General features: G+C 40.3%; 1 protein-coding gene and 1 pseudogene across 2 annotated transcripts in view; one reads left to right on the top strand and one right to left on the bottom strand.

The window, feature by feature from the left end:
* The window catches only part of MINDY3 (MINDY lysine 48 deubiquitinase 3), an 89702-nt gene extending 72553 nt beyond the window's left edge, over positions 1-17149 (top strand). For both annotated transcript variants that reach the window (XM_058669293.1, XM_004578588.3), the window contains 4 exons: positions 4885-4957; positions 7710-7797; positions 13134-13205; positions 16215-17149. In XM_058669293.1, the coding sequence (XP_058525276.1) occupies positions 4885-4957; positions 7710-7797; positions 13134-13205; positions 16215-16364 (383 nt within the window). In that variant the 3' untranslated portion in view covers positions 16365-17149. The remainder of the gene's footprint in view (positions 1-4884; positions 4958-7709; positions 7798-13133; positions 13206-16214) is intronic.
* On the bottom strand, positions 10146-11303 carry LOC101525882 (tubulin beta chain-like; annotated as a pseudogene).
* Positions 17150-27361: the final 10212 nt, after the last annotated feature.

Below are 27361 nucleotides of genomic sequence, written 5' to 3'. Positions count from 1 at the left end.
TGTGTCACAGTAAAACCAAATGCAAATGCTAAGAACATCCCAGTAAACAAACAACAGAAGAATAAATCAATGAACAACCCATTGCTAAAATGACAGAACCAAATTATCACTCATTCATGTTAGCCCTGAATGTAAAATGGCTTAAACTTATGAATCAAACATGATGGATTAGTAGACTGGATTTAAAAAAATGCATCTTTTGTTGCCTACATATCTCACAAAGACTAGTGGAAACTATGTCTCATGGATTTTGATTTTTTTCTTCTTAAAAATTCTTTTATTTTGGTAATCTTTACATAGTTGATTAGGGTACAAAGGGTCAAGGGCTACAGGAAAGTGGGTAAGAACATTGTTTCCACATTAATATTATTATTATTTTCTGTGTCTGGGGTTAGGGAAGAGATAAAAAACAAAACCCCACCCAGCCTCCCACCCATCCCAGATCCCCAACGTGGGGCATGCTCCGAGGGTCCTGCTCAAGCAGTTTTGATAGTTCAACAGTTCTGAATTGCTGCCAGTCTCACCGCTACAAGCACAATTAAATCTGCTCAGAATCCACTGGCTGACAGTCTCTTCATGGTTGGGGTTCTGAGATCAGCAGTTCAGTTGGAGGGATCTCCAAAGAAACTTCATCTGAGGTGATCCCAGGCCTGATTCTTGTGTGTGCTTGCCAGTACAGGGTCTGGCACGCTCTGTTGCCCCTATCAGCTTATGCACATGCTGGTGGTTGCAATTGCTGGGTTCGTTTTGTTTCCAGCCCTGTCTTCCATTCGAACCGATGGGTGTTTTAGTCCAGCCTGGTCCTGCCCACTTCATACTTGGCCCTCATGCCAACCAGTTGGAGCTGCAGCATAGTTGGGTGCGACTCCACCAAACTCCGACCAGGCCCTCCTTGTACCCTGGTTCCCATGCTTGCCAGTATATACCGCAGACTTGTTCAATCTGTCTCACATTCCATTTAGCTCTTGTACAATGAGCATTGAAGCCTAGTTCAACCAAACCAACCCTACTATCCAGCCCACACACATACTGGCGGGAGCTGTTCTGTCCAGCCACCCCTGCCCCTGTCCTGGTTGTCATGCTGTTCAGTGTGAGTGGTAATCCAAGAGGGAGGTGCCCACTGTTTCCCTTCTAGGCCACTCCCACTCCCAGATCATGCACTCTCCAGGTGGTTCTGTGGTTTACCTTGACAGAATTAGCCCCCAATGCCATCCTCTGCCAGCTGATGCTGCAGCAAAGTCCAACCAACCCTCATCCACTCTAATTTGTACTTATACCAGTAGGAACAGTCAGCCCAACCTGCCTTTTCCCTGATCTAGCTCACATGATGCCCACATGTTTGTGTAGCCCTGCCTGGTCTGGTCTGCCCCATCGCAGCTCACACTCTCCAGTGGGAGTGGTTGTCCAGCAGGGGGAGCCCTCCATATTCCTTCCCGCTACCAATTTTGCCTCCTCCCTCCCTGGTTATCCCATGTGCTGTTTGGGCACTGCAGCCACATCTGGTACGGCCTACCTCACCTTGGCATTTGCCAGTGGGTATTGTAGCCTGGCCTGGCCTGGCCCATCCCAATTCTAGCTGATACTGGTGAGGGTTATAGCATCATCCTTACCTTTCTGTTTGTTACCCAATCTATTTTGTTTCACTTGTTTTGTAACTTTTTTTTGCCACATGCTAGTGAATTTGTCAAACAAGCTGTGAATTAGTCATCTCTTCTGAAGATAATCGTACAATTCACAAAAGCTGACTTTGGTTTAACCACAGTACCTGGATAGAGCACTGTTTGAACCTGAAGTTAGGATTACTTTGAATAACTCAGTATAGCAAATATTGGACACTTACTGTATGCCCTGCAGTAGGGATTTGGACTGCCTTGCAGCAGCTCAGCAATTGCTGGAGAAGCTGGATGAGCTGACAATTGTAATGACTAAAGCAAAGAGGTGAAAGCTGGAATGTGAAGATGTTTGCTTAGGGACAACGTCACATGATTTTATCAATGAAAGTATTTTAGTAAGTTGTAGTTTATCTTATCAAAGTTTTAACAGATTGTTAAATATAATGCAGCATGTAGTAAAATTAAGAATTTTTTTTAAAAAGTATCAACCTGGTTAATTAAATCTTAGTTTTCTTTTGTATTCTGAAGAAACATTTCTTATCCTCCTGTACAGGACGGGAAGGTATTGCAGTCCCAAGTACTTTTCCTCTCCAATCTCCTTAGAAGATATTTTTTAACTCAAATGACACAAACCATCGTCCTTTCTGCTAATTCTAATTTTGTGTTATTTTCTTTCTTCCTGAAGTTCTCAGCTTAGCTATCTCATCCATTAAAAGACACTTACTAGTTCTCCTTTTCATTCCCTACAGTTTGAATCAGAAATCACAGTGGGTATTTCTTTTTCGCCTACAATGCATTTCTAGTTTTTTTCATAATTATGAAATGAAGCTGTCATCTTATCCATGAGATTCCTAACTTCACTTGCCCTCTTCTCTGTCAGCACTCTCATATTGAGTTCTTCCCTTCAACCTCTAGGTGCTTTATACTTTTTGCCATCTGGTTTTTGCTAGTTTTTTTTTTTAATTTAGAAATAGCTTCTTCTCTTCTAAAATATTTTAAATATAATCAAACTACTGCAATCTCATTGGTTCGTATCATGTGCTTAGTTTATAATACACTCAAGGTTTAATTTTTCTTTGAAATTTTCTTAGATTTGCTTGAATACTTACAAGTTGTGCTCTCATATTTCCTTTGTTAATTATATTGAAGTTTTCTGATGCTTCTGTTGCCATGTCTAGAAATTTATTTGAATACTAAATGAACTAGGTTTCATTCATTTCTGTGTAATTTATCTTTGCAGATATAAATGAATAAAATGACATTCCAACATACATGTCCTAAAAATATAAGCAGTTTTGGAATCTTTTCTAGTCTTGAATTACAGGTTAAGCTTTTTGAAGTGTTGGAAGTTATTTTGTGCCTTTAATTGTTAAAATATTATACTGGCATATACAAAAGGTAGTCTCTGACTTGATAGTTCCTATTATAATTCATAATGCACATGTGAGCTGGAGATTGGATAGTTACCTTAAAATGTTTTGGAATATTTAAGTTTCACATTAATCATGTGTATGGTAAGCATTATGTTACAACCACTTGTTTTTCATATCTCTATGTTTATTTATATGGCCAATTTACTGTTTCTGAGGGTGGCAGCTGGATTGCAGGCTGTAGTTTCTAGTGTAAGGCTGCCAACATCAAAACACATGCTACACTGTGCCGAAGAAACTTTACAATACAAGGTAGATGTATATGATAGTCCATTAATGCAGGGACTTACCCAGGTAATTGTTCCTATCTGCTGGTAGCCAGATAAAGTCTGAGCAGTCTGTAACTTGACTAAGTAAATGTTTCTCTACTTTTCACCTAACCAAAGCTGAGTTCCCAAAGTAAAAATACTTGAATGTTTTCACAGATGCCTTCAAACAAGATATTTGCTCTTTAAACCTTAAATTTTGGTAGCTTAACAAATTCATTTTTAAGATAGTTAAACATTTACATTTAAATTGTTTTTAGCTTTTTTACATCAAGGAGTAAACAACTGTTTGTGAGATTTCCGAATAGAAAGATCTTGCAGTCACAACACCCTCATTTCTCGTAGTAACAGTGTACGTAGTTGCACATCATGAAGGAGCAACTGCGTTTTTTATTGTGCAGTTTGATCACAGGAGCAGGACTTCTGGACATCATGTTCTCCCAAGCCAGATTGTTTCTCCTAATTGTCTAGTCCCTGTAAAAGAGATTTTGTTGAAAACGCATTCCAAGTGGAAACAGTCTTCAGGAATGAGTAAATGCGTAGGGGAGCTGAGGTACATTTAAGGGAATAAATAACATGCTTGTTTAAAACTGCTACCATTTCAAACGCCCCTGTAAGAGGGTGTGTGTGTGTGTGACATTCTATTGAATCATCAGAATTTACCATTTACCAGTGCTATTTATTTCCTCACCAAGCTGTTCCCAAACTAAAAAAAATAAACCCAGAGGACTGTTTTCCATGAAAAAGTCATCAACAATTGACTCTACTTTGTGTTTCAAGTTTTATTTTCCTATAAATCTATACCTTTGATTTAAATGAATATGATTTTTTTTTGGTCCTATATTGCCTCTTAGCTAAATAAGAGTGGATCACTTAATACTATTGTGAGAAACTGAATAACATTGCTTAAAAAAAAGGGCATTTGTCAGTTAGGAATTGAAACTTTTAAATTTGCATTTGAAAGTACGTTTATCTCCCATGTTCTGCTTCACTCTTTAAAGCTAGCAGCAGCCAGGACTGGCAGGGCTAAACCTGGAGCCCAGAACTCCATCTGAGTCGCCTGCATGGGGCTCAGCCATCACTGATGGCTCCCCCAGTGTGCATGAGCAGGAGGTTGCGTTGCAGTAGCTGCTACTTCAACTAAGCATTCGAATATGGGATGTTAATGTCCTAAGTCACTGTAATAAGAACGCACACCAATATTCTTTTAATTGGATTATTACTGGAAATTAAGAGGTTTACTTTGTTGATTGAAATATATATAAGATTACTAAACTGTTATAATTTTGAGTAGAAATCTCTAAGGCTGTGTAAGGAAAAATAATTTAAAGTTTCATTGGAGTGTTCAGCTAGAAATTTTACGATCAATTTTTTTAAAATTTCAAACTAATCTTGAAAAATGTATGCCAAAGAAACTAGTATAAGGAAATATCTAATAATAGTCTTCATTCTGAAAATAAACATTATGCTCTTTCTTAACTCTTTGCATACCTTAACTCTTTGGAATCTGATAGTAAAAATAGTGTTTCTTTAAGTACATTCTAATCGCGGTTGTTTTTGGTTTTCTTCCCCCAGAAAATGGATTCATCCCTGATTCACTTTTAGAAGACGTTATGAAAGCATTGGATCTTGTTTCAGATCCTGAATAGTAAGTTAAATAAGAAGTATTACTTACTCAAATTACAGATTCTATTAAGTTTAAAACGTATATATGCTAGCCTTTTAAAGCAATCCTAATCTTGCATTTGCAAATCAGAACAGTTTATATAAAGTAAAAAGTCAGACGAATTAGGACAAAGTCACATGAATTTTGTGTAAACAGCTGAGACATATATTCCAAGTGAGTTTTCTTTCCAGAACAGTACTCACTGTTCTGTTTTATTTCAGAAGTACAAAAGATTAGTGTGTTTTCCTCTAAACTTTTGAAAACAATCATAAGGATTTATTTTCATTTGGAAAGGCAAATTTATGGAGAAAAGGAGAGACGGAGAGAAAGCTCTTCCATCCATTGGTTCACTTCCCAAATGGCTGTACTAACTAGAGCTGAGCCATTTTGAAGTCAGGAGCCTTCATGAGGCCTCCCACATGGGTACAGGGTCCCAGGGCCTTGGGCCATCCTCTTCTGCTTGCCTAGGCCATAAACAGGGCACTGGATGGGAAGGGAGCAGCCAGGACACAAACCGGCGTCTATATGGATCCTGGCACTTGCAAGGGGAGGATTAGCTAGTTGAGCCATTGCACTGGGTCCTTCTCTAAAAAACAAGTTAAATAAATTGGTAATGGCTGAAGTGAAAATAATGATAGTTCTGTTTAAATGACCACCAGGCCTCTGCTAAGTGATTGGATTGGTTGATGTGAAACCTTGAGCTGCAACATACTACAAAACATTAAATGTTTCAGAATTTCCTTAAAATCTTGCCATCATTCTGTTATGGTTTATACATTGTTGCACATACAATTTCCTTCATAGGTGTAGGATTTGTAATTTTTACCCCTGAGAAAATAATTGCCAAATTGGAAGTACTGATCAGATGTAAAATGATCTCTTAAGACCTACTTTTTCTGTTTCTGTACAATTTGCTTTCCCTGTGCAAGTGTTTTTTTTTTTTGACAACAGACTAGTTTACTGGAAAAATATAATATAGGTAACATAAAACATTTGTAAAATTTAGTGCTATTCTGTCTTTACAGTTAAAAGTGCTGTTCTTAAAATTATGAAGTGTATATTTTTATTTAAGTTAACATTTGGGTTAAGGTCTTACTATCTAGAGCTCTGACTTTATTGAATCTCAATATTTAGACATTATAGTTTCCAACCTAAAGAAATTCAGAGAGCTGAATTATTTCAGTAAATGTTGTAACACTAATTATGTTTCTCTTTAGCTGATTTCTATGTAGAAACTTTGTTGTTTACACTGTTGTAATTTGCAGAAAAAATTGAGTGGAGGTAATTTTGGTTACAAATGATTCTTAAAACGGAGAAGAGGAAGAAGGATTAATTTTTGTTTTTAAAATCTTTTATATCATCTACATAATCTTCCTTGATCATTAGACTGGATAACACTTTGTATTATAAAATTAGTATAACTAATTCAGTCTGTTTTTCTAGAAGTAGTTGAAAGATTGGACTATTAGTCACTCTAGTCACATTTTATAATGTGTGATGGTTCATAAACTGAGCCCTTCTGAAGATTAAATAAGTACATGAAACAAATGAAGACAGGTCATAACATATTTCAAGTCATAACCTCCTTGATTTATTCAGACCTATTAAAATGTCATTTCCCGTGTGAGATATGAGACACATCACATCATGGTTATAAAGTTAGGATTATTGATAGTAACAGGCCTGCCCCACCATCTCTCAGGTGCCTCACACTATGCCAGGTAGTAATGGGCCTGAGAGTTACAGGGGAGAAAGTTCCTTGGACTAGATGCAACTTTGGTTAACCTTAAAACAAAGCATGCAGCTGTAAGAATAGCCTAAGCTCCCTGTATGGAAGAAATTCCTTGTAACTGACCAACACTGCATCTGGTCCTTGCCACTGACCTCTTTCTGCTCTCCAGCACTCAAAGCAGTGGAACCCAAGGGAAGACATTGCCCCTGGGGAAGTTGTTTAGCCAGGACCAACTGAAACCCCCCAAACACAACACATTGTGTTTTGTAACAATAAAGTGTAAGTGCCAAGTTAAATATGGCTGGAGACAACATGGAGACTTGAGATTATTTTCAGTTTTAAAACCCTTCAAACTGCAGTCCATTTTTCTCTGCTCTAATTACACATAGTAGTGCTTTCAGCAGCCTTGGCAACACACAACGTAAAGGCTATGCAAGCATCTCTGCTAATGTTAGGCTGCCACCGGGCCATACATTATAGGCCACTTAGTCTACTTCACTGTACTGTAGCTCTTCAGGAATGAATCATCTTTCTCTAACCTCCAAGTTGCATTATCTAAGAATTTTAAAACTAATTTAGTTCTTGAAAGAGATGTTTTTGATCATTTTAAGCTAATTAGGAGTTAAAAAATGATGTATCAAATAAATATTGAAGAAACTGAATGCTTTATTTGATTGTAAATTTAGGCATACCTATGAAGCAAAGAAAATTCGCCTTCAAGAGGTTACAAGCCTGAATTAATGTCTTGGTTTTTAAATTACTTTACCTAATAAGGAACAATATTCCAAAGTCATACTCATGACTTCTCTGGTTTAAAAATAACTAAGCTTTGGCAAATTAAATGTCATTCCTGTGTATTTGTCATTACGGTTCTAAAAAGGACTGTTTGGGGGATTTTTGGCAGGCAGATGTGTTATACTACCAGTTTTAATCAGGAAAGAAAAGCAAACCTTGTTTTTTTCCCCTTTGCTATCCACTATTTTTCTCTTTTTCTTCTTATAGTATAAATCTCATGAAGAATAAGTTAGACCCAGAAGGATTAGGAATCATACTGTTGGGTCCATTTCTTCAAGAATTTTTTCCTGATCAGGTAATATAGTTAACATATATTGTTTTGTCATACTGGTATGATTGCATTTTTTCCTACTCCTTTTACAATATATTTACATCAGACGTGAGACTTTATGACAAGAAAATGAAACCCATGCATAGTTTTTGATAATATGCATTTTCAATGAACTTTCTGAAGTCTCATGCATGGAGTTCAGAATTCTTGCACCAAAATACCTATCTTTTAATTTCATCTCCCATGGACTGCTCAAAGTACATTTGTATGGGAATAAAAGGAAATGGATTCTCTTTCTTCATTCTCACCCCCATCTTTCTTCTCTTGGATGATTTGTGAAGCAATTAGTTTGTATGTTAAGCTTTTTTAGGATACTTGGGAAAAAGGTAGTAAGAAATGCTAGTAATTCTGTTTCAGATGAATTGTTTGTGAATGGAGAAGTCCTTTGAGTGGAGCTGGTGAATGGAGAAATCTTTTGAATGGAGCTGTGCTGTTTCATTTTGGGACTTGCCTTCCAATGACCTTAGTTATTAAGAATCAGTATAATTCTCAAAATTCTTGGTTCAGTTTGCATTATCAGTAAGCTAGTCTTACTCTCTCTACTTGTCTCTTTTCGGTTTCATATCTAACTGAAGGATTTTATAACTAAAATATTTAGTTAGCCATATCGTCATTTCATCAGACAAACAGTCTAAATTAAATTAAAGTTAATTGCGCTGAGAGATTCTTAGCCAGATTCTTGACAATTTCTATTATACTTTTTTTTTGAAAAGATGTATTAATGAGAAAATGATTAAATTTTTCATTTGATATCTCAGATTGAAATTACCTTCTGAGAAGTCAGTATGGCTGGTATTCAGTTTTGGTCATTTTAAAAAAACGGGGGAGGGACCCTCTGTCTTCTGAACCTGTTGCTTTTGTTGTTGTGAGTAGAGAAAATGAGTGAAGTAAAATTCAAAATATAACAGACTGTCACTATGGGCTACTGGAAATTTAAGCTTTGAAAAATAATCTTCTTACATTAGAAAAATTAATGTTGTGTGACACTCTAATCACATTCCAACTAGTAGGATCATTTAGAAAGGTTTTTTTAAGTTTAATATTATGTTTTGATATATTGGAAGTGCTCTATAAATAGCATTTTAAACTTAAAGCAGTGATACAAATTTTACTTTTTTAAAAATATTTATTTATTCTTATTGGAAAGTCAGATATACAGAGAGGAAGAGAGACAGAGAGGAAGATCTTCCATGCGATGATTCATTCCCCAAGTGACCGCAACCGCCGGTGCTGCGCTGATCCAAAGCCAGGAGCCAGGAACCTCCTCCAGGTCTCCCACACAGGTGCAGGGTCCCAAGGCTTTGGGCCGTCCTCAACTGCTTTCCCAGGCCACAAGCAGAGAGCTGGATGGGAAGTGGAGCTGCCAGGATTAGAACTGACGCCCATATGCGATCCCGGGGCATTCAGGGCGAGGATTTTTAGCCGCTAGGCCACGCTGCCAGGCCCCAAATTTTGCTTTCAAGGTTGCTATTAGAACATTTAAATAATACATTTATTTATCATTATTATTATAAAATAAAGGGTTAATATTAGTTTAATTAACTCTGGGAAGATTCTGAAAAGTACTTGGATGATCTTTAGATTTACACAGTAAGCAGTTATAACACAAGGTGTTACTCTGATAGTTAATACTTATTACATGATGATGTTCATAATTAGCATAACTTCCTTGTATAAAGGATGAACATTTTACTTGCAGTATCTTAATGTGATGAAAATTATAACCCTTTTCTACATAGAGTTGACATTTCCATTTGGCTATACTGAGTCTACTTTGAGTTCATGACACTGTTTGCTTATTTCCTGTTATTCTAACTGAATTCTTCACTGTAGCCTGGTTTATCTCATTGCTACAGTATAAGTCATTGCCCTTTTATAGCTCTGTCCTTACTGAAAGCATGTAGTCCTGCTCTTGGCTTAGAGCAAGGATTCAGAAGTATTGTCTAAGAATTTGTTAGAAATACTGGAACCTGGTGTCACCTCCCCTTTGCGCAGGGACTCAGAATCGATGGCATAACCATGTGTCTTGCACTCTGTGCACATGAATCTTAATGGTGGTTGTGTTTGCAAACAGTTGCTTTAAAGGAAATTGTGTCACATTGCCATCTATTCACTTATTAGGAACCCAGACCCCTTCTGAGTCAGACATTCAAATCATGGCCCATACCAGTAATGTTTTTGCTCTGAAGTTGCAACATACACATTGAGTTTGGCTATTATTCATATATTTCTTTTGATTAATACGGTGATTAATCAGAATAATTTTAGTAGAATTTTATTGGCTCCAGGCCAATAGAGAGTTCCCCCCGCGGCCCCCTAGGCCACCTCCTCCTCCTCGGCCTCCTCCTCGAACTCGCCCTCCTCCTCGGCCGTAGCATCCTGGTACTGCTGGTGCTCGGACACCAGGTCGTTCACGTTGCTCTCGGCCTCGGTAAACTCCAACTCGTCCATGCCCTCGTCCGTGTACCAGTGCAGGAAGGCCTTGCTCCGGAACATGGCCGTGAACTGCTCTGAGATGCGCTTGAACAGTTCCTGGATGGCCGTGCTGTTGCCGACGAAGGTGGCCGACATCTTGAGCCCCCGCGGCGGGATGTCGCACACGGCCGTCTTGACGTTGTCGGGGATCCACTCCACGAACTAGCTGCTGTTCTTGTTCTGCACGTTCAGCATCTGCTCGTCCACCTCCTTCATGGACATGCGGCCCCGGAAGACGGCGGCCACGGTCAGGTAGCGGCCGTGGCGCGGGTCGCCGGCGGCCATCATGTTCTTGGTGTCGAACATCTGCTGGGTGAGCTCGGGCACGGTCAGCGCGCGGTACTGCTGGCTGCCCCGGCTGGTGAGGGGCGCGAAGCCCGGCATGAAGAAGTGCAGGCGCGGGAAGGGCACCATGTTCACGGCCAGCTTGCGCACGTCAGCGTTGAGCTGGCCGGGGAAGCGCAGGCAGGTGGTGACCCCGCTCATGGTGGCCGACACCAGGTGGTTGAGGTCGCCGTAGGTGGGCGTGGTGAGCTTGAGGGTGCGGGAGCAGATGTCATACAGGGCCTCGTTGTCTGCAGTAGGTCTCGTCCGTGTTCTCCACCAGCTGGTGCACGGACAGCGTGGCGTTGTAGAGCTCCACCACCGTGTCCGACACCTTGGGCGAGGGCACCACGCTGAAGGTGTTCATGATGCGGTCGGGGTACTCTTCGCGGGTCTTGCTGATGAGCAGGGTGCCCATGCCCGAGCCCGTGCCACCGCCCAGCGAGTGCGTCAGCTGGAAGCCCTGCAGGCAGTCGCAGCTCTCGGCCTGCTTGCGCACCACGTCCAGGACCGAGTCCACCAGCTCGGCGCCCTCCGTGTAGTGGCCCTTGGCCCAGTTGTTCCCGGCCCCGCTCTGACCGAACACGAAGTTGTCAGGCCGGAAGATCTGCGTCGAAGGGCCCCGAGCGCACCGAGTCCATGGTGCCGGGCTCCAGGATAATATTCATCTTAACAGACGCTTCGAAATTATGCACTGTGGAACAGCATTTCTTTGCCATGATGTTGAGGCTGGTGCACTTTGAAGAAGTGGAAGATTCATAAGCTTTTGTTTATATTAAGAATAGTAGCTTGTCTGCCATTTATTGAGTATATGCTGTGGGCACCGTGTGTCTTGAACTTTCCCCACTTTGGCATAAGGAAGTTGGAGGTTCGAGAAAGTAGAATTGTTTAAAGATCACACGCAACTAGTAAGTGACTGATTCAAGAATTCAAAATAGATTCTGGCATCAGGGAGAACTAACATTTTGAATACTGTGTTATGTAACTTTTTTTTTTTGGTGTTCCTATATTTTATACCAACTGCTAATTACTAAACTAAAACTAGAGAATATAAATTGTTATTCAGTTATCCAGTAACATTTTAATTAAAAAAAAAACTCAGGAACTAAATTAGTTACCTAATTGCATTGACCTATATTTATAAGAAACTTAAAGAGTAATCATGAATTAGTTCCTTATGTGTAAAGTATTTAGAGTGGAATATAAAAATTATACAAGAGCTTTAGTTTTAGTTGGGGATGTAAGACAGGAATCAAAGCAGTTAAGATTTTAAAGCAGTTTTTCAAAAAATAACACTAGAAGAGATGATGCAAAGTAAAGGATTTCTTTTCAGACAGTTGAGTTACAGAGATTCATAAAGCAGTCAAGAACCCGCTTAGAATGTTCAAGAACTGTATAGAAAAAGTGATATTTGAACCAGGTCTTGAAAAATGAGAAACAAGAAAAAGGATATTGTAGAGAGGAGTTTAAAAAGATCATGAATATAAAAAAAGCCAATGAAAGTTTTTCATGGGGAAATGAGTCATATGCTAGTCTAAAATAATTCAGAAAGGTAAATCATTGGTGATGAGACTGCGCAGCTAGAGTAAGTCCTGCCTTATTTTAGGATTCTTGGTTGCCAGTGACTTGAGTGAGTAGGAAATGAACAAATGGGCAGGGAGTGTCAGAGGAGCTGAAGAAAGAAGCCCCTGGAGGGACTCAAGGAGTAGAGGCCAGGCCTGCTGTCTGCAGTCTCTCTGCTCCTTGTCAAAGTTACCTTCATTCTCACAGTCCGTCTTTCTCTAAGAACCATACTAGTCAGTAGTTCTCTTCTTTTAGTTGCAATTAAAAAAATTCTTAAAGGGGTGACTTTGATCCTGCTTGGATGGCTTTGTTATCCACCAGATATGGCCAGGGAGACGAGGATGAAGGGAGGTAGGTGCAGGCAGGGTCTGTCACGGGTGTGGGAGGAAGTCACTGGGAACCCAGCATCTGGTAATGGTCTGGATACTAGATTAAGAGTGTCTGTATTCTCATAACTTTTAATTAATGAACATAATGTGAAATAATAGTCAAATGATTTGAGGGAACAGAAACTTCTTGTTCAGTATTATTTACCAAAATGGAAATATTGGTACATGTTAGTAACTTGAGTAAAAATACTCCTGCCTTTCTATATTTATTAGAATAAATTATTGTAAAAGAAAATTTTTTTAATAAAATGGATAAGCTTTTAAAAGTAAGTATAGTAGTGTGTTCACATAGTTAAAAACACACTCTGCAGAACAGTTTGTAATGCAAATCTACACTTTCCTGGTTCCCAGTGTCATCTTCAGAAGCAAATCTTCCAACATTAGAGTTTTCTAGTAGTTAACTCTAAGTTGAGGGGTTTTTTTCTTCATAATTCTTTAGTCAAAAGATGAGGATTTTAAAAGCTTTCATTGTACTTTTAATTGCTTATTAGCAGTTAACCTGATATTAAGACATAATTTAAAGTTTTAATAGTATTTTATTTTGTATAGGGCTCAAGTGGTCCAGAATCTTTTACTGTCTACCACTACAATGGACTGAAGCAATCAAATTATAACGAAAAGGTATGGTAATTCACATGTAATTTATCTTCAACTGGGTGATTGAAAGAAATGAGTACGTAACAGTGTTTCACTCCACACATAGAGTTGCTACCTAAAGATTATTCCAACATAATTTAGAACTGGTCATATTTTGATTTGAGTAATATAGTAAGAAGATATTTCAAAAAGTTTGTGGGAAAGTGGAATTAAAAAACAAGTCATTGACGCAAATAAGTTTGGAATTCAGGCATCATTTATCCATACCAGATATTTCCTATGACCTTTTTGATACTACTTCTGTGTGATACTCTACTTTGGAGTTGGAGCAGGATTTTGAGCTTAACAGAATGACTTGATCTATATGCACACTGTTACCCTCACCTGTGTGCATTTTTCTGAATCAACATTTATAGTTAGTCCAATGAATATTGTTACCCATTTAAATGGAGAAAGGGGTCAGTGTGAAGTTTTCACGGAGATAAATTAAAGGATTAAAATAAATAAGCATAATGGCTAGAGTTTACAGGCCATTTATCTGGAACTCTGTTATGCATTTTACATTCTCATTTTACAGAGAAGGGCCACTGAAGCACAGAGAGGTAGACAACTCACCCACAGCTGAGCAGCAGGCAGGGGCAGAGCAGGGGTTACGTCTGCTCGTCAGTCTCAGAGCCTGCTCCTTTCCTGCGGAAATCACTGACAGGCGCAGAGTGATTCATCTCCGCATGTTGTCACCTGGCATAGCCAAAGGGTCACATTAGTTCACCCTTTTTGTGTGCACATGTGATGTGGCTGTTATGTTCATCTATTTAAGTAACATAGTACAAATAGCTGATAGTTGAAGGAATAATGCCTAACCTTCCTTTATAATTGGATCCATGCTGGTTTTATAAGTTTCTAATTTGCAGATGGCTATTGAAAATAGATCATAATGAAAATCAGATACATAATTTTAGTTATGCCAAATCTAAAAGGTACTTACTTTTATTTTCATAATGAAACATAAGAAAGTTTTTTTTTAAGTTCAGAGATCTTATAAAATTGGAATTTGATATATGTAGGACATCCTGTTGTACATTGAGTGCTTCGTTTAGAATTTAAAGTTTAGCCTTGATTTGGAATGAATCATCACTTGATCAAAACCAAGTCATTATTTGCCTACTCCATCTCTGTGCAGTAGGACAACTGTTATCCGTATTTCACAGATGAAAACATCTGAGACAGGAAGATAAAAGTGACTTACCCAAGGGCACCCAGCTAGTCATTGGCAGAGCACAGGTTGGCACTGAGATCCTAATTCCCAATCTGCATCCTGTCCTTGGTCTGTTGGCCACATTACCTGTATATAGTAGGTTTCAAATTATAGAAAAGTGTCTGACCTATTCACCAAAAGACCAGTAATTGAAGAAAATGGAATGTTACTGTGACAATAATATATAAAAATTATAAAGCAGGGCATATTATATCCTAAAGTTACCAGAGCCAGAAAAAAATGGTAGAACGCATGTTAAGGTACTTTTTAAAATATTGGAGAAAATAAAAGGAAAAAGCTGGTGAAGTAAGAGAAAGCTTGAACCACATGACAGTCAAGCTAGATCGGGCCTCGATGCTATGAATAAATGAAATTTTTGTAATTGATCATGTCTTACTAAGTGTAAGAGATGGCAATCCAAGCACTGTAGACAGCTTTTCAGATAAGGTAGTTTTGTTTGGGGGTCCACTGTTTGATGGAGTCCACCCCAGTGCATCCACTCACCCAGACACTTGCTGCCAAAACTTAGTTGGGAGAGTTACCCAGCTCGTTTTGTTCTCCATCTTCTGACATGGCATTTGCCATCCTCTGCAGGGCCAAATGAGCTCTGGCCATCTTGTCCCCATATAAACCTGGGCATGCTGTCCACAGCACAGGCATCAGCAATTGAGGAAACCCAGTCCCAACACATGCATTCCAAAGTTAGACCACAAATTCTGTGATTTTCTCTATGGCTAGCGTTTTGGGTCTGGTGGTACAGGTGGGAGTACCCCAAGAAACCTCACCTAGGCTGATTACAGACCCGACTTCTACACGTGCCTCGTCAGTCCTTTCCCGCATCAGACTTCACACATACTGGTGACTGCAATTGCCTGGTTGAAATCCTTTTTCTCTCCTTGATTTTTCATGCATTACAAAAGCCCATTTTAAAGAAATAATTCACAAATTTAGTTGGCAAAAAAATGCAAATTGTATTCAGCTCTGTGAACACAGTAATTAAGTTGAAAGAGAATGATATCTTCAGAATATGAAGCTATATAGGTTTCCATTTCATGAGGCAGCATAAACATCCCAGTGCTTCAGTCTTAAACCAATACAAACTATGCAAATATGCTCATATAAGAAAATGACTTCTTTTTTTTTTTTTTAAAGATTTATTTATTTTATTACAAAGCCAGATATACAGAGAGGAGGAGAGACAGAGAGGAAGATCTTCCATGCGATGATTCACTCCCCAAGTGAACCGCAACGGGCCGGTGCGCACCGATCTGATGCTGGGAACCAGGAACCTCTTCCGGGTCTCCCACGCGGGTGCAGTGTCCCAATGCATCGGGCCGTCCTCCACTGCTTTCCCAGGCCACAAGCAGGGAGCTGGATGGGAAGTGGAGCTTCCGGGATCAGAACTGGTGCCCCTATGGGATTCTGGGGCTTTCAAGGTGAGGACTTTTAGCTGCTAGGCCACGCCGCCGGGCCCAAGAAAATGACTTCTGAACTTGTATACCACTTGGGGGATAATTTTCTCAGAAAGTGTATTGTGATTCACATGTGTTTTTCCTTAGAACATGATAACTGGTCAGCTTGGAAGTAAACTGATTAATTTACAAATTTATTTTCATACTAATCATAAGCAAATATTCTTGCTCACAAATTTCTTTCAAAGCAGAAGTTCCACACAAGTCAAAAGTGCCCAATTTGCTAGCCTGTCAAAACTGTTTTATTTCACCTTAGACTTTGCTGAGAATGTCAATTAACCATGGTGGCTTTATTTTGCTCTCCAGGTAATGTATGTAGAAGGGACTGCAGTTGTTATGGGGTTTGAAGATCCCATGCTGCAGACAGATGACACGCCTATTAAACGCTGTCTCCAAACCAAATGGCCCTACATTGAATTGCTGTGGACCGCAGACCGCTCTCCTTCACTAAACTGACCAATCTGAGTGTTTCAAAGGAAAACTGTAATAACAGGTGCTGAACGGAAGATGCAAGACTGGCAGTTGGCTACATTAAACTGAACACTGGTATCCTTGATTAAATGTAAATAGCAAAGACATATTTTCAGTGATGGAGATATGTTTAAATTATTTCTTTTAAAGCTTTATGTTAAAATTATTCTATTTTAGCCCTTTGTGTGAAATTTACTAACAAAATTAAGCATTTATCAAAGTTTATCACTTTACAGTCAGATGATTGGTCATTTACTTATTAAATTACAAACATCAATTCTATTGAATCTATATTAAATATAAAAGTTGCTGTTTATAAACTTTGGGTTTAATTCATTCAATCAAATTTTATTGTTTGAATGACTTAGCTTGCAGTGTATCAGTCGCCACATGGAAATGCAGAAGATTTGATTAATTCTCTTTTGAACTTTGACTATTAGAAATATTGATAAATTATTAACCCAGATCTTTTGACAATTGGCTTAAGACTGGCATGTTTACAAAAAATAAAAACTATGAAGTATTAGTACTTACTCAAATGTATAAGTGATATATTTTTAAGAATGATAAAGAATCTGTTTACTAGTCTTAACACTGTTAAACTTTCACTGTATTGCCAAATATACTTTTCCAAGTTTCTCCAAACAGCCCTGTAAGCCAGCTTCTTGTATATTTATAAATGTGATAAATGCATGAGGACGTCTGTTATTACATTAGTATATTGCATTATTTATTATCCTAGTTGACCTAAATAAACACTTTTTTCTTTATATTTTTTACATTTTTTTACATTAATGACTTAAAATACTTTAGAATGTTTCTGTCCACCAACTCAGAACACAGCAAATACCTCATGGACTTGGGGCTCTCAACAAAGAGACCAACTGCTGCCTATCCAAGAGCTCTGCTAGGACACAGCCAGAAGCCCGAGAACCCGGGTGGCCGCTGTCAAGACAGCCAAACAAAGATACACAAACCTCATTCCATTTCCTATTTGAAAGAGGTAACTGCTGTGTTCTGATAGGTTATGTTGCCCAGCAATTTCAAATCTATATAGTAAGAAAGAGGCTTTTGTTTCTTAAGATTACATACTTATTGACAGCAGAGTTAGAGGAGAAAGGTCTTCTATCTGGTGATTCACTCCCCAAGTGGCCACAATAGCCAGAGCAGGGCCCGCAAGTTTCTATGCTGAAAACTAAACCATACAGCTGAGACATACTTAATGCTCAGAGATTTAAAGGCTGACAACTATGACAACTATTAAAAAATCATTCCTTCCCAAACTGAAATTTAGGTTCAATGAAATGCTTTTCAAAGTGTCATCTAGTTTTTAAATTTGTTAATTTGATAAGCTGAATATTCAATTATAATAATTAAATGTATTCATACAAGGATGGAAAACGAAAAAAAACACAGTTTGGAAACACACTTGATTTTCAACAAATGTTCTACTACAGTTAAGAGAAAATGGTTTTGCTGATGAAGTTTTACTCTGTGTTTGAAAATAATGGAAGTTAAGCCCCTTCCTGAGATACTGGCATCTCACGTGGGCGCAAGTTCCAGTCACAGCTGATTTTTTTGTTTTTGTTTTTTTGATCCTGTTCTCTCTGCTGATAATACCTGGTATAACAGAGGGAGAGGACCCGAGGACCCGAGGACCCGGGCTCCTACCACCCATATGGTAGACCTGAATGGAGTACCAGCTTCTGGCCCAACCCTGGCCACTGTGGCCACTGGGGAAGTGAACCAGAGGATGGAAGATACCTTTCTTCTCTTGCTGTCACTCTGAAACTGTCTTTCAAAGAAATCTTTTTTTTAAAAAGTGAAAACAATGAGCCTTAAATTCTACCTCACTTCATGCACAATATTACTTTGAAATCAGTAACCCTTTGTGAACTTCAGAACTAAATGTAAACCTAGGTAATATTTTTGTCAGTTGTAATGGTCAAGATTTCTTAAAGGAAGATATGCAAAACATAATCAAATGATGACTGATAAATTAATTTCACTGAGAGCTATTTATTAAAGGACAAGTAAGTACAAGGACAATAACACAAAGACCAGAAAAAGATATTTATACTAAGTATATGACAAAAGACTTGTATCCAAAACATGTAAAATCCTATAAACTACAAAGAAGCAAATTTAAAGATGGATGAGAATCAAATTGGTATTTCACAAGATAGAAGCACCAGCTGATCTCTGTATATTGAAATGGCATTCAACTTCATTAGCTATCAAATAAAAACCATTGAGTTACCACTATATTTTAGCTCAATCAAATGAATTAAAAAGAATGTATAATAAAAATGTTGGCAGTAGTGAGGAAAAACTGGAACTCAGTATTTAGCTGATGGGAACATAACTGGACACAATTCTTTTAGAAAATCTATTCACCAAGACCTAACGAAATTAAAGATACCACCACTTCATGATTCAGCCATCCCACTCCAAGGTTTATACTTAAGAAATGAGAACTTGTGTTCACCAAAAGTCATACACAAAAACATTCAGTGAGGTTTTCTTTATTGTTTCCAGCTGGGAGTTATTATAAAGATCTACCCATTGGTATACCCCCTGGTAAATAGCTGTATGAAGTATTCATACAATGGATAACTACACATTAATGAGAAATGATTAATTTGATGCATGCAACATGTAGAATAATTTCACACATGCAATTTTGAGAGGAAAAGCCTGTTGAAAAAATACATATGGTTGTAACCTGAAAAATCAAGACGAGGCAGTGCTTTTTCAGGTGTTATGGACTGGGCAAAGTAACCCCAGCCCCAAGTGCAGTTCTCTATCCTGGTCTTAATGTCTAGCAGGCATACAAATCCGCAGGGCTCCAACCTGAAGAGTTAACACTTTTCTGTACAAGTTACACCTCCCATAAGTGATTCAAATACTCCTGCTAACCTGGCATGGGGAAAGGTGTTACTAAGCCTGATGTTGGGCATCCAGGAAGATGGCATGCACGCACTTGGCTGTGTTCTTCACATTGTCTTCATAATCTGCAGTAAATTCAATCCAGTGATAACTTCCTACTCCAACCTTACTAACATCCACAGAGATGATACAGTCAATAATGATGCCCTCTGCTATACTCCCTAGGTTTTCTGCTGCTTGGAGCCTGATGTTTGATGGAGCCTCCAGGGCACGTTTTTCCCTCTGCCTTTCAGAGTCAGTGTGCAGAAACAGGTATTGAGTCTAGCGTTCCACATCAGAAGGCCTGAGTTCAGTTCCTGGCTCTGGCACCTGACTAGCTTTCTGCTGATGCAGGCCCCGCAAGGCCAGACCATGTCTCAAGTAAATGGACTCTGACTCCTACACGGGAGACCTAGATTCCATTTCTGGCTCGTAGCTTTCATCTCTGTCCAGACCAGTCAATTGTGAGCTTTTGAAGTGTGAAACCACCAACAGGAGCTTGCTCCTCTGTCTCTGCCTGCCTCTCAAATAATTTGAAAAACAAATGCATGCTTATTGGGGAATAGCATTCTGTCCAGAGTGAGGGTAAATGATGGAGCTAGTGCTGCTGGTTGCACAACATTGTAAACCTTTGACGCTTTTGAATTGTGCACCTCCAAATGATTCAAATGCCAGCATATTTGAGGGTGCTTCAAAAAGCTCATGGAAAATAGATATCTTGATGCAGAAAATTAAGATCCATGCCTACTACGTTTTTCATGAACTTCTTGAAGGTTTCCTCATATTTCATCACAAAAATCATATGCAAATTTAAGATAGTTGCTGGGGCTAAGAGATGGTTTGTGAGCAACAGTAGTTCAAGGGTCCCTTTTTAAAAACATACTTATTTTTATTGGAAAGGCAGATCTACAGAGAGAAGGAGAGATAGAGAAAGATTGTCCATCCACTGGTTCACTCCGTAAATGGTGGCAGCAGCTGCAGCCATGAACTTCCCGGTCTCCCCCATAGGTGTAGGATCCCAAAGATTTGAGCCATTCTCCACTTCTCTCCCAGGCCACAAGCAGGAAGCTGGATGGAAGTGGAATAGCCAAGACATGAACCAGCACCATATGGGTTGCTGTCACTTGAAGGTGGAGGATTAGTCTGTTGAGTCACTGCACTGGCTCCCAAGGTTCCCCTCTTAAACAAGCCTGAGAGTATATTTTGACAAGGAGAAATATGAGGCAAGCAAAGCATCCATCTATTATGAAAGAATAGTCAGGTAGGAAAGAGGCAACAATCAACATAAATAAGAGCAATTCAGGGAGAAAGATTTCAGCATTAGCTCTTGTGGAGTCTCTGGCATTACTTCTTCAGTCATCATAATTACACATCCCATGATTTCATGGTCTACCAGTAACAAGATTTTCTTCAACAATCCTGTATGTTTCCCCATTTTATGGTGGAGTACCTGAAGTTTACAAGATGAAGTTAATGCCTAGCATCACATAATCAGTGTAGGGTTGTACTTAGGTGTAAGGTCAGCTTGCCCAGCCTTTGTGTTTGGTTCTCAGGACTCCTGTGATTACAGCAGTGCCAAGTCCTGACAAGCACTAAGGTCACCCACACCTTCAAATGGCCTTGCACAACACAGTACAGCACACTGAAGACCAGGAAGCTGCTCACTGCTGGCTTCTGACTTCTAGTATTAATTTTGGTGATTAACAAAGTGCTGAGTCTCTTTTATAATAAAAATGTTATTATCAAGAATATATCGAACATTGATGTAAATATTAAAATATTAAATAAAATATTAATATGGGTACTTCAAAACTTCATGGAAAAAATGTAATTAAAAGCTGTTCACTTTTCACACATTTTGAAGACCCAGCATACTAATCAACAAACCTGTGTCCTCTCTGCTCAACTCTTCTTGAAGAAGAGAAAATGGGGAGAACACAGCATCGCCATTAGTCTCTGTAGACACTTCCATATGTGTACTGAAGTGGGCTAAGCCCAGAGTCTAAAACAATAGGTATCGACTTAATGAAAAAAAAGCACAAGTTACTTCCAAAATAATTTTTGCACATTATATAATTTAAATTCCAAGTGTGAAAAAGTCTGTCATGAAAGCATTTTGATCTGAGTCATACTAACAGTACAAAAATTGGGAACTGTGTTCCAAATCAGAGTTAATGTTATGCATGTCTCCTGCTGAGTGCTAACTCTATCAACATAACAGTTACATTATGCAGAATTTTCTTCCATGTCAGTTGGTCTTCTTTTCTTGTTCACACTAACTGATGTTACATATTAAGTCAATTGACTAATTCTAAATAGTTTGTGTGGAAAAGAAAATGTGAGCAAATCCCAGCTGCCTGGTGGAATTAAATAAAAACATGTTGTCTATAAATACAGATACAATCTTGTTAAAATGTAATAGGGGAACAATATGATGCTCTGTCAACATTGTATTACTCTGGAAAAGCAAAACAAGATAGTGGTTTTTTTACTTGCTGCATTTGTTTGTAATCATTTGCTTACTACCATGCTTTTAAAAAAATTCATGTATGTATGTGTGTATGTTATTTAAAAGGCAGAGTATAAGAAAAGAAAATGGAGAGAGAGAACTTCCATCTGCTTATTCATTCCCCAAACTGCCGCAGCACCCATTGCTGAGCCAGGTTGAAGCAAGGATCCTGGAACTCCATCTGGTCTCCCTCAGAGGTGGCAGGGGTCTAAGCAGCTCAGCCATCCACCTACAGCCTCCTAGGTGCATCAGCAAGAAGCTGAATTGGAGGAATAACCAGGACTCAAGCTGGTGCTGTGATAGGAGAAATGTATAAGCCAACTCATCCTCTGTACCACAAAGCCCAACCCTTACACTTTTAAAATCAACCTTTGTACCTTGTATCTACTCATTTCTATGGTTTAAAAAATTTGGTACTATCTTTTCCCATGTGGGAGGGCTCCAAAATCCTAACGGATCCACAGCATTTCATTGCAGGAGGTTGGAGCCCGGAGTCAACCTGGTGGGCATCTGGGAGGGCAAAGGAGACCCCTGGCACTCCCTTGTCAGGTCACCTTGGATGAGCCACTAGGACTCCATGCTGTTCTCGTCACCTGCACAGAGGGGGAAGCTTCTAAATGTTGTGAATTTCCTACCTCCTAATAAATATTCAGTAAATGGCAGGCATAGTAAGAATGCTCAACTATCAGTTCACAAGCCAATTGACGACTCGGTATTCTGGTTGATGAAACATACTACACTTACCCACGTGGGGTGTGTGGGCAGAAACATACCTTTGAAAGAAACATGGCACATGTCACAGCCATTTCTTCATCACTGTAACCAAATACTAAACACAGGCTGCTTATTGAGCAGAAAAAAAGAGAAGAGCCAGACTCTTGTTTTTCTGAATTACAACCCTCTCGCCCAAAGGATCACAAAGGGACTCCCTCATGCATTCCATGACTCGAGGGGCCCTCTTTGAGTTCACCACTTAAGCACCTACCAGTAGCACTACACCTGGGTGTTGGGTCTTTGGGGTCACCCAAACAATGTCTGCAATATAGTTCCCTGGCCACCCAGACCTAAAATGTTCTAGTTAGTTCTTCCAGATCTGCTTTGTTTCTGTTTCAACAGCCATTTCCCTAGGAGGGGCAGGGGAAGCCCCCCAGCACATTCTAAACAACGTCCTTATGGGGCAGCATTTGGGAACCCATCAAAGAGGGTATCCACAGCAACATGGTGCCAGCCAAGAGTTGGAGTGACAGCCATCGAGAGAGGACAGCCAGGCTTACACATTGCCACTACACTGGCACCACCTGGTACAATTCCCAGTTTTCTTTTGCTTGAGGACTGTGAAAGGTCTCTGCATTCTGGCACCCCGCTTTGCCTTAGTGCAGGCTGTGCAGCACAGCACCCTGGAAGGACTTACCAGGCTACACATCAGAGCACATCACCGTCCTGTCCAGTGCCCCCACACCACTGTCTCAAACATGATCTCTGCCCACTCATACCCTACCTCCTCGCTGGTAACCATGTCAACAAAGACACTCAGATATCGCAGCCACAGCCATCTGCCTGAGGCCCCCACTGTGCTGGCTCCTGCCCCAGAGTCCTTGCCCTACTTTTCCTCCACTTTTAACTTTATTCAGCCACCCCAAGATTCCTTTTTGTCCCCATTCATAGTTCTGCTGTCAAGTGTCCACTTCTAAAGCAGCCAATCCCTGACCATGCAGTTTTAAGTTTACCTTCTTCAAAACCCCGGTACTCCCTCCCCCATTTTCCTGCACAGCCCTTGTTTATGGCTAATGTATTTCACTAGTTACAGTATACTTGTGCTCCCAAATATTTGCTCCTTTGCTCAACCACTGTTTATGTGACCTGTCTTGCATGATATGATAAGGGTTAAGGGTGGGGGACCCCCCAGCACTCTATTTCCTCTACCGTAAAACCACATGACCCAATGCTCCTTGACCCTGCAGGAGAGAGAAGGCAGCAGCCAAGCTGCAAAGCCATTCTACATAAACTCAGTCATGACTGGCTTAGGTCATTACCATACTATCACCAACTAAGCAAAGTGACGCACTCATTCATTTTAGTTCTCACCAATGTTTTCTACTACAATGTAAATGGATGAGAACAAGGATTTTCATGCTCATTTTGATCATCTCTGCATCACAAGTATTTATACACAGAACTCAGTATGGCTTTGTTGGATGATTACTCTAGCCAAGAATCTGTCTGGGGAAGATAGAGTCTGTTAAGATCCTCTACTTGTCTTCTACTTTACAGGGATACCAACTAGTATCATTATTCACATACTAACCTACAGGCCTTGGGGGAGCCAGCACAGTATCAATCTATGATAATAGGAAAAGACATATAGCAGAAAGCAGGCAGGCAGGAATTATCCACGTTACTGCTCCCCAACTGCAAGCAGCAGAGTTGGAACGGGAGAGTGATTTATGCCCAGGCCTCAGTACAGGTCCAGGTCCAGACTCACCACAGTGCAACCCGGTGTTACGGGGAGCCCCAAAGTCCCTCCCATGGTGTCATACCCCACAGACTGAGCCAAGGGACTGTCTTCAGAACCCCTCTCCCAACCTCTGGGAGCACAGGTGGAAGGAAGAGCCCCCTACCCAGGCCTTGGTGGAGACACAGTACTGGACTTTGCAAGGTAAGATGCACGGTGGCCTCAGAAGGAAAGGAATGATGCATCTGCCCTCCTATCATTAGTGATGACGGAGAACAAAGAGGGACTTCACTAGGCAGGAAAGGGTAAGCAGGAAACCACCTGCAGTCTCCACTCGCATGCAGACCCTTCCAACATCTACTGCTAAAGAATCTCGTGGGGTGCTCAAGCCCCAAGCCTGATTTGGGGCGCTGGTGGGTTACCATACCTCTTATGTTGTCCTCACTGCTCCCTCCCAAGCTAGGCTCAAGCTGGGTGGAGCCAGTTTGAGTCCCCACCTGCCTGGGTTTTATTAAGCACTGCTGTCAGCAGTTCTAGAAACCCCATCCTCTGGTCCAGTTCCTACAGCACTATTCCACAGTTCCAACAATAACAGATGGCATACATTGAGTGGCTCAAGCTGCAGAGGCTCCAGAATAAGTTGGGTAGCCCCACTATTCATCGGCTGCTCCAGGAGCAGCTTGGTGGCTTCTCCCATCACACTCAGCCCCACAACTCAAGTGGGAAACCAGCCTACATGGCTTGGATCACAGAGGCCCAGGAAATCAGACAAGCACTTATCTCTACCACCCAAAACCCTGGAAACAATCAAATAGTAAATAGTGCTAAGTGGCCTGAGTACCAGGCCACGTGGGAAACAACTGAGAAACCTTGCCCATCCCCTTCTGACCACACGAAGCAGGTGGATAGTTTAGTCTCGGAAGCTTAACTCACTGAGACAGCCGTGACTAGCAGATACTTCACCTTGTTCATGTATCTTCAGTCCTGAGAAGCAACTAATCAGAATACCTTAAGCACTCATCTTTCAGAGACCCTGTGAGGTTACCTGTGCTGTCCTCACGCTCTAACAGGCACCAGATTACCAGGTTGTCAGGCTACATTCACCAGCAACAGGTGTGGCCCCACACTTACACAAACCACAGAAAACTAATGCCCCACCACCACACACAGTTAGGTATCCTATGTAGAGACTTGCCAGTGAACCTGTGTTTCCTAAGGGAGCTAAATTCCAATGGGCAGTGCCATCTTACAACCCTGCAAGGTAAGCCACTGAGACACTTGGCTACACCTGACATTGAAAACAACTGAAGAAGTTACACAAGCACTACTCTAAACCACACACCTGGACCAAAACCAGCAGAGTGTCATGACACATCACTAACAGATCAGCTAATACTGCAAAATACCCTACTCAACTGAAACAATGGACCCACCGATGTACAAAAACCAGCATAGTAACACAAGAAGCATGAAGAAACAACCAACATGATACTTCCAAAGACAGTAACTTCTTAGCAACAGAGCACACAGAAATGAAAGTCAATGAATTGTCAGAGAATTAAATCATTTTCGGAGCCTGAAGACAGGGTTTTTTCAAATAATGCAATCAGGGATCAGGTCGTGGTACAGCAGGTTTAAACTCCCACTTAAGATGTTGGCATCCCAAAGTGGACTGCCTGTATGAGTTCCAACTGCCCCATTTCTAATTCTGCTTCCTGCTAATGTGCTTACAAGACTGATGGCTCCTGGCTTCACCCTGACACAGTCTCGGCCATTGCAACCATTTGAGGAGTGACTTAGTAGATGGGAAAATCTCTCTTGCTCAGCTACTTTCCCATTGTTACTGTTCATTTAAAAGATAAAGTGGGGCCCTGTGGCGTGGCCTAGCTGCTAAAGTCCTCACCTTGAACACCCTGGCGTGGCCTAGCTGCTAAAGTCCTCACCTTGAACACCCCGGATCCCATATGGGCGCTGGTTCTAATCCCGGCAGCTCCACTTCCCATCCAGCTCTCTGCTTGTGGCCTGGGAAAGCAGTCGAGGACGGCCCAAAGCCTTGGGACCCTGCACCCATGTGGGAGACCTGGAAGAGGTTCCTGGCTCCTGGCTTTGGATCAGCGCAGCACCAGACGTTGCGCTCACTTGGGGAGTGAATCATGGGATGGAAGATCTTCCTCTCTGTCTCTCCTCCTCTCCGTATATCTGACTTTGTAATAAAAATAAATAAATCTTAAAAAAAAAAAGATAAAGTGGCAGAGAGCACGTGAGTGAGAGTAAGAGAGAAGAAAGAAAATTCAGTCAGCTATCTCCCATCGCCCCTGAAGTAATTTAAAACAATGCCTTTGAGGTTTAGCAACACCATTAAGTGGGTCAACATTTGCATTATTGTTATTCCAGGAGAAGAGAAGGGAGAAGACATAGACAACTTATTCAATGAAATAATTGCTAAGAATGTTCCAAATCTTATCCACATAAGCATCCAGCTCTATGAAACTGCAATAGATTGAACCATGAAAGTTCCTTTCCAAAAAAAAAAGCAAGACAGAAAACTCTAAATAGTCTAAAGACAAGAAAAGAATTAAGTCACTTACAAAAATTTACAAGGGAATCCTCATTAGATTCATGGCAGCCTTCTTGGCTGAATTTTAACTGGTCAGAGAGAATTGAGTGGATCATTCAAACTCCTAAGAGGAAAGCATTTCTGGTGAGTCATCCTACCCCCAGTAAAGGTATCCTGCAGAATGGGGACGGGGAGAGGAAACAGAGATGTTCTGTATCAAAACTGGAGGGAACTCGTCACCGCTCGACTAGCTCTAGGAAATGCTTCGGGGAGTTGCCGCACTAGTAGTAAGGTGAGAACTGCCATCATTACAATAAAAGAAGGTGTAATGTTAATACACCTTAATAATATAAGAGATAGTGAAGAAAATCTAATGATTTTTATATCATGTTCATTTTTTCTGTATTTGATTTGCTATATATTTAATTGATCTTTTTTTCACCTGTATTAGTTGGGACCAAGTTTTGTGAGTTTCTCCCAGTACATATCAGGCTTTGATACTGGGGTTATGTTAGTTTCTAAAAATGAGGTGGAAA

Source organism: Ochotona princeps, chromosome 10 (genome assembly GCF_030435755.1).
Source record: "Ochotona princeps isolate mOchPri1 chromosome 10, mOchPri1.hap1, whole genome shotgun sequence".
Classification (NCBI taxonomy): Eukaryota; Metazoa; Chordata; class Mammalia; order Lagomorpha; family Ochotonidae; genus Ochotona; species Ochotona princeps.
The sequence above is the reverse complement of the archived record's forward strand: the minus strand, read 5'-3'. Positions and strand labels throughout refer to the sequence as shown.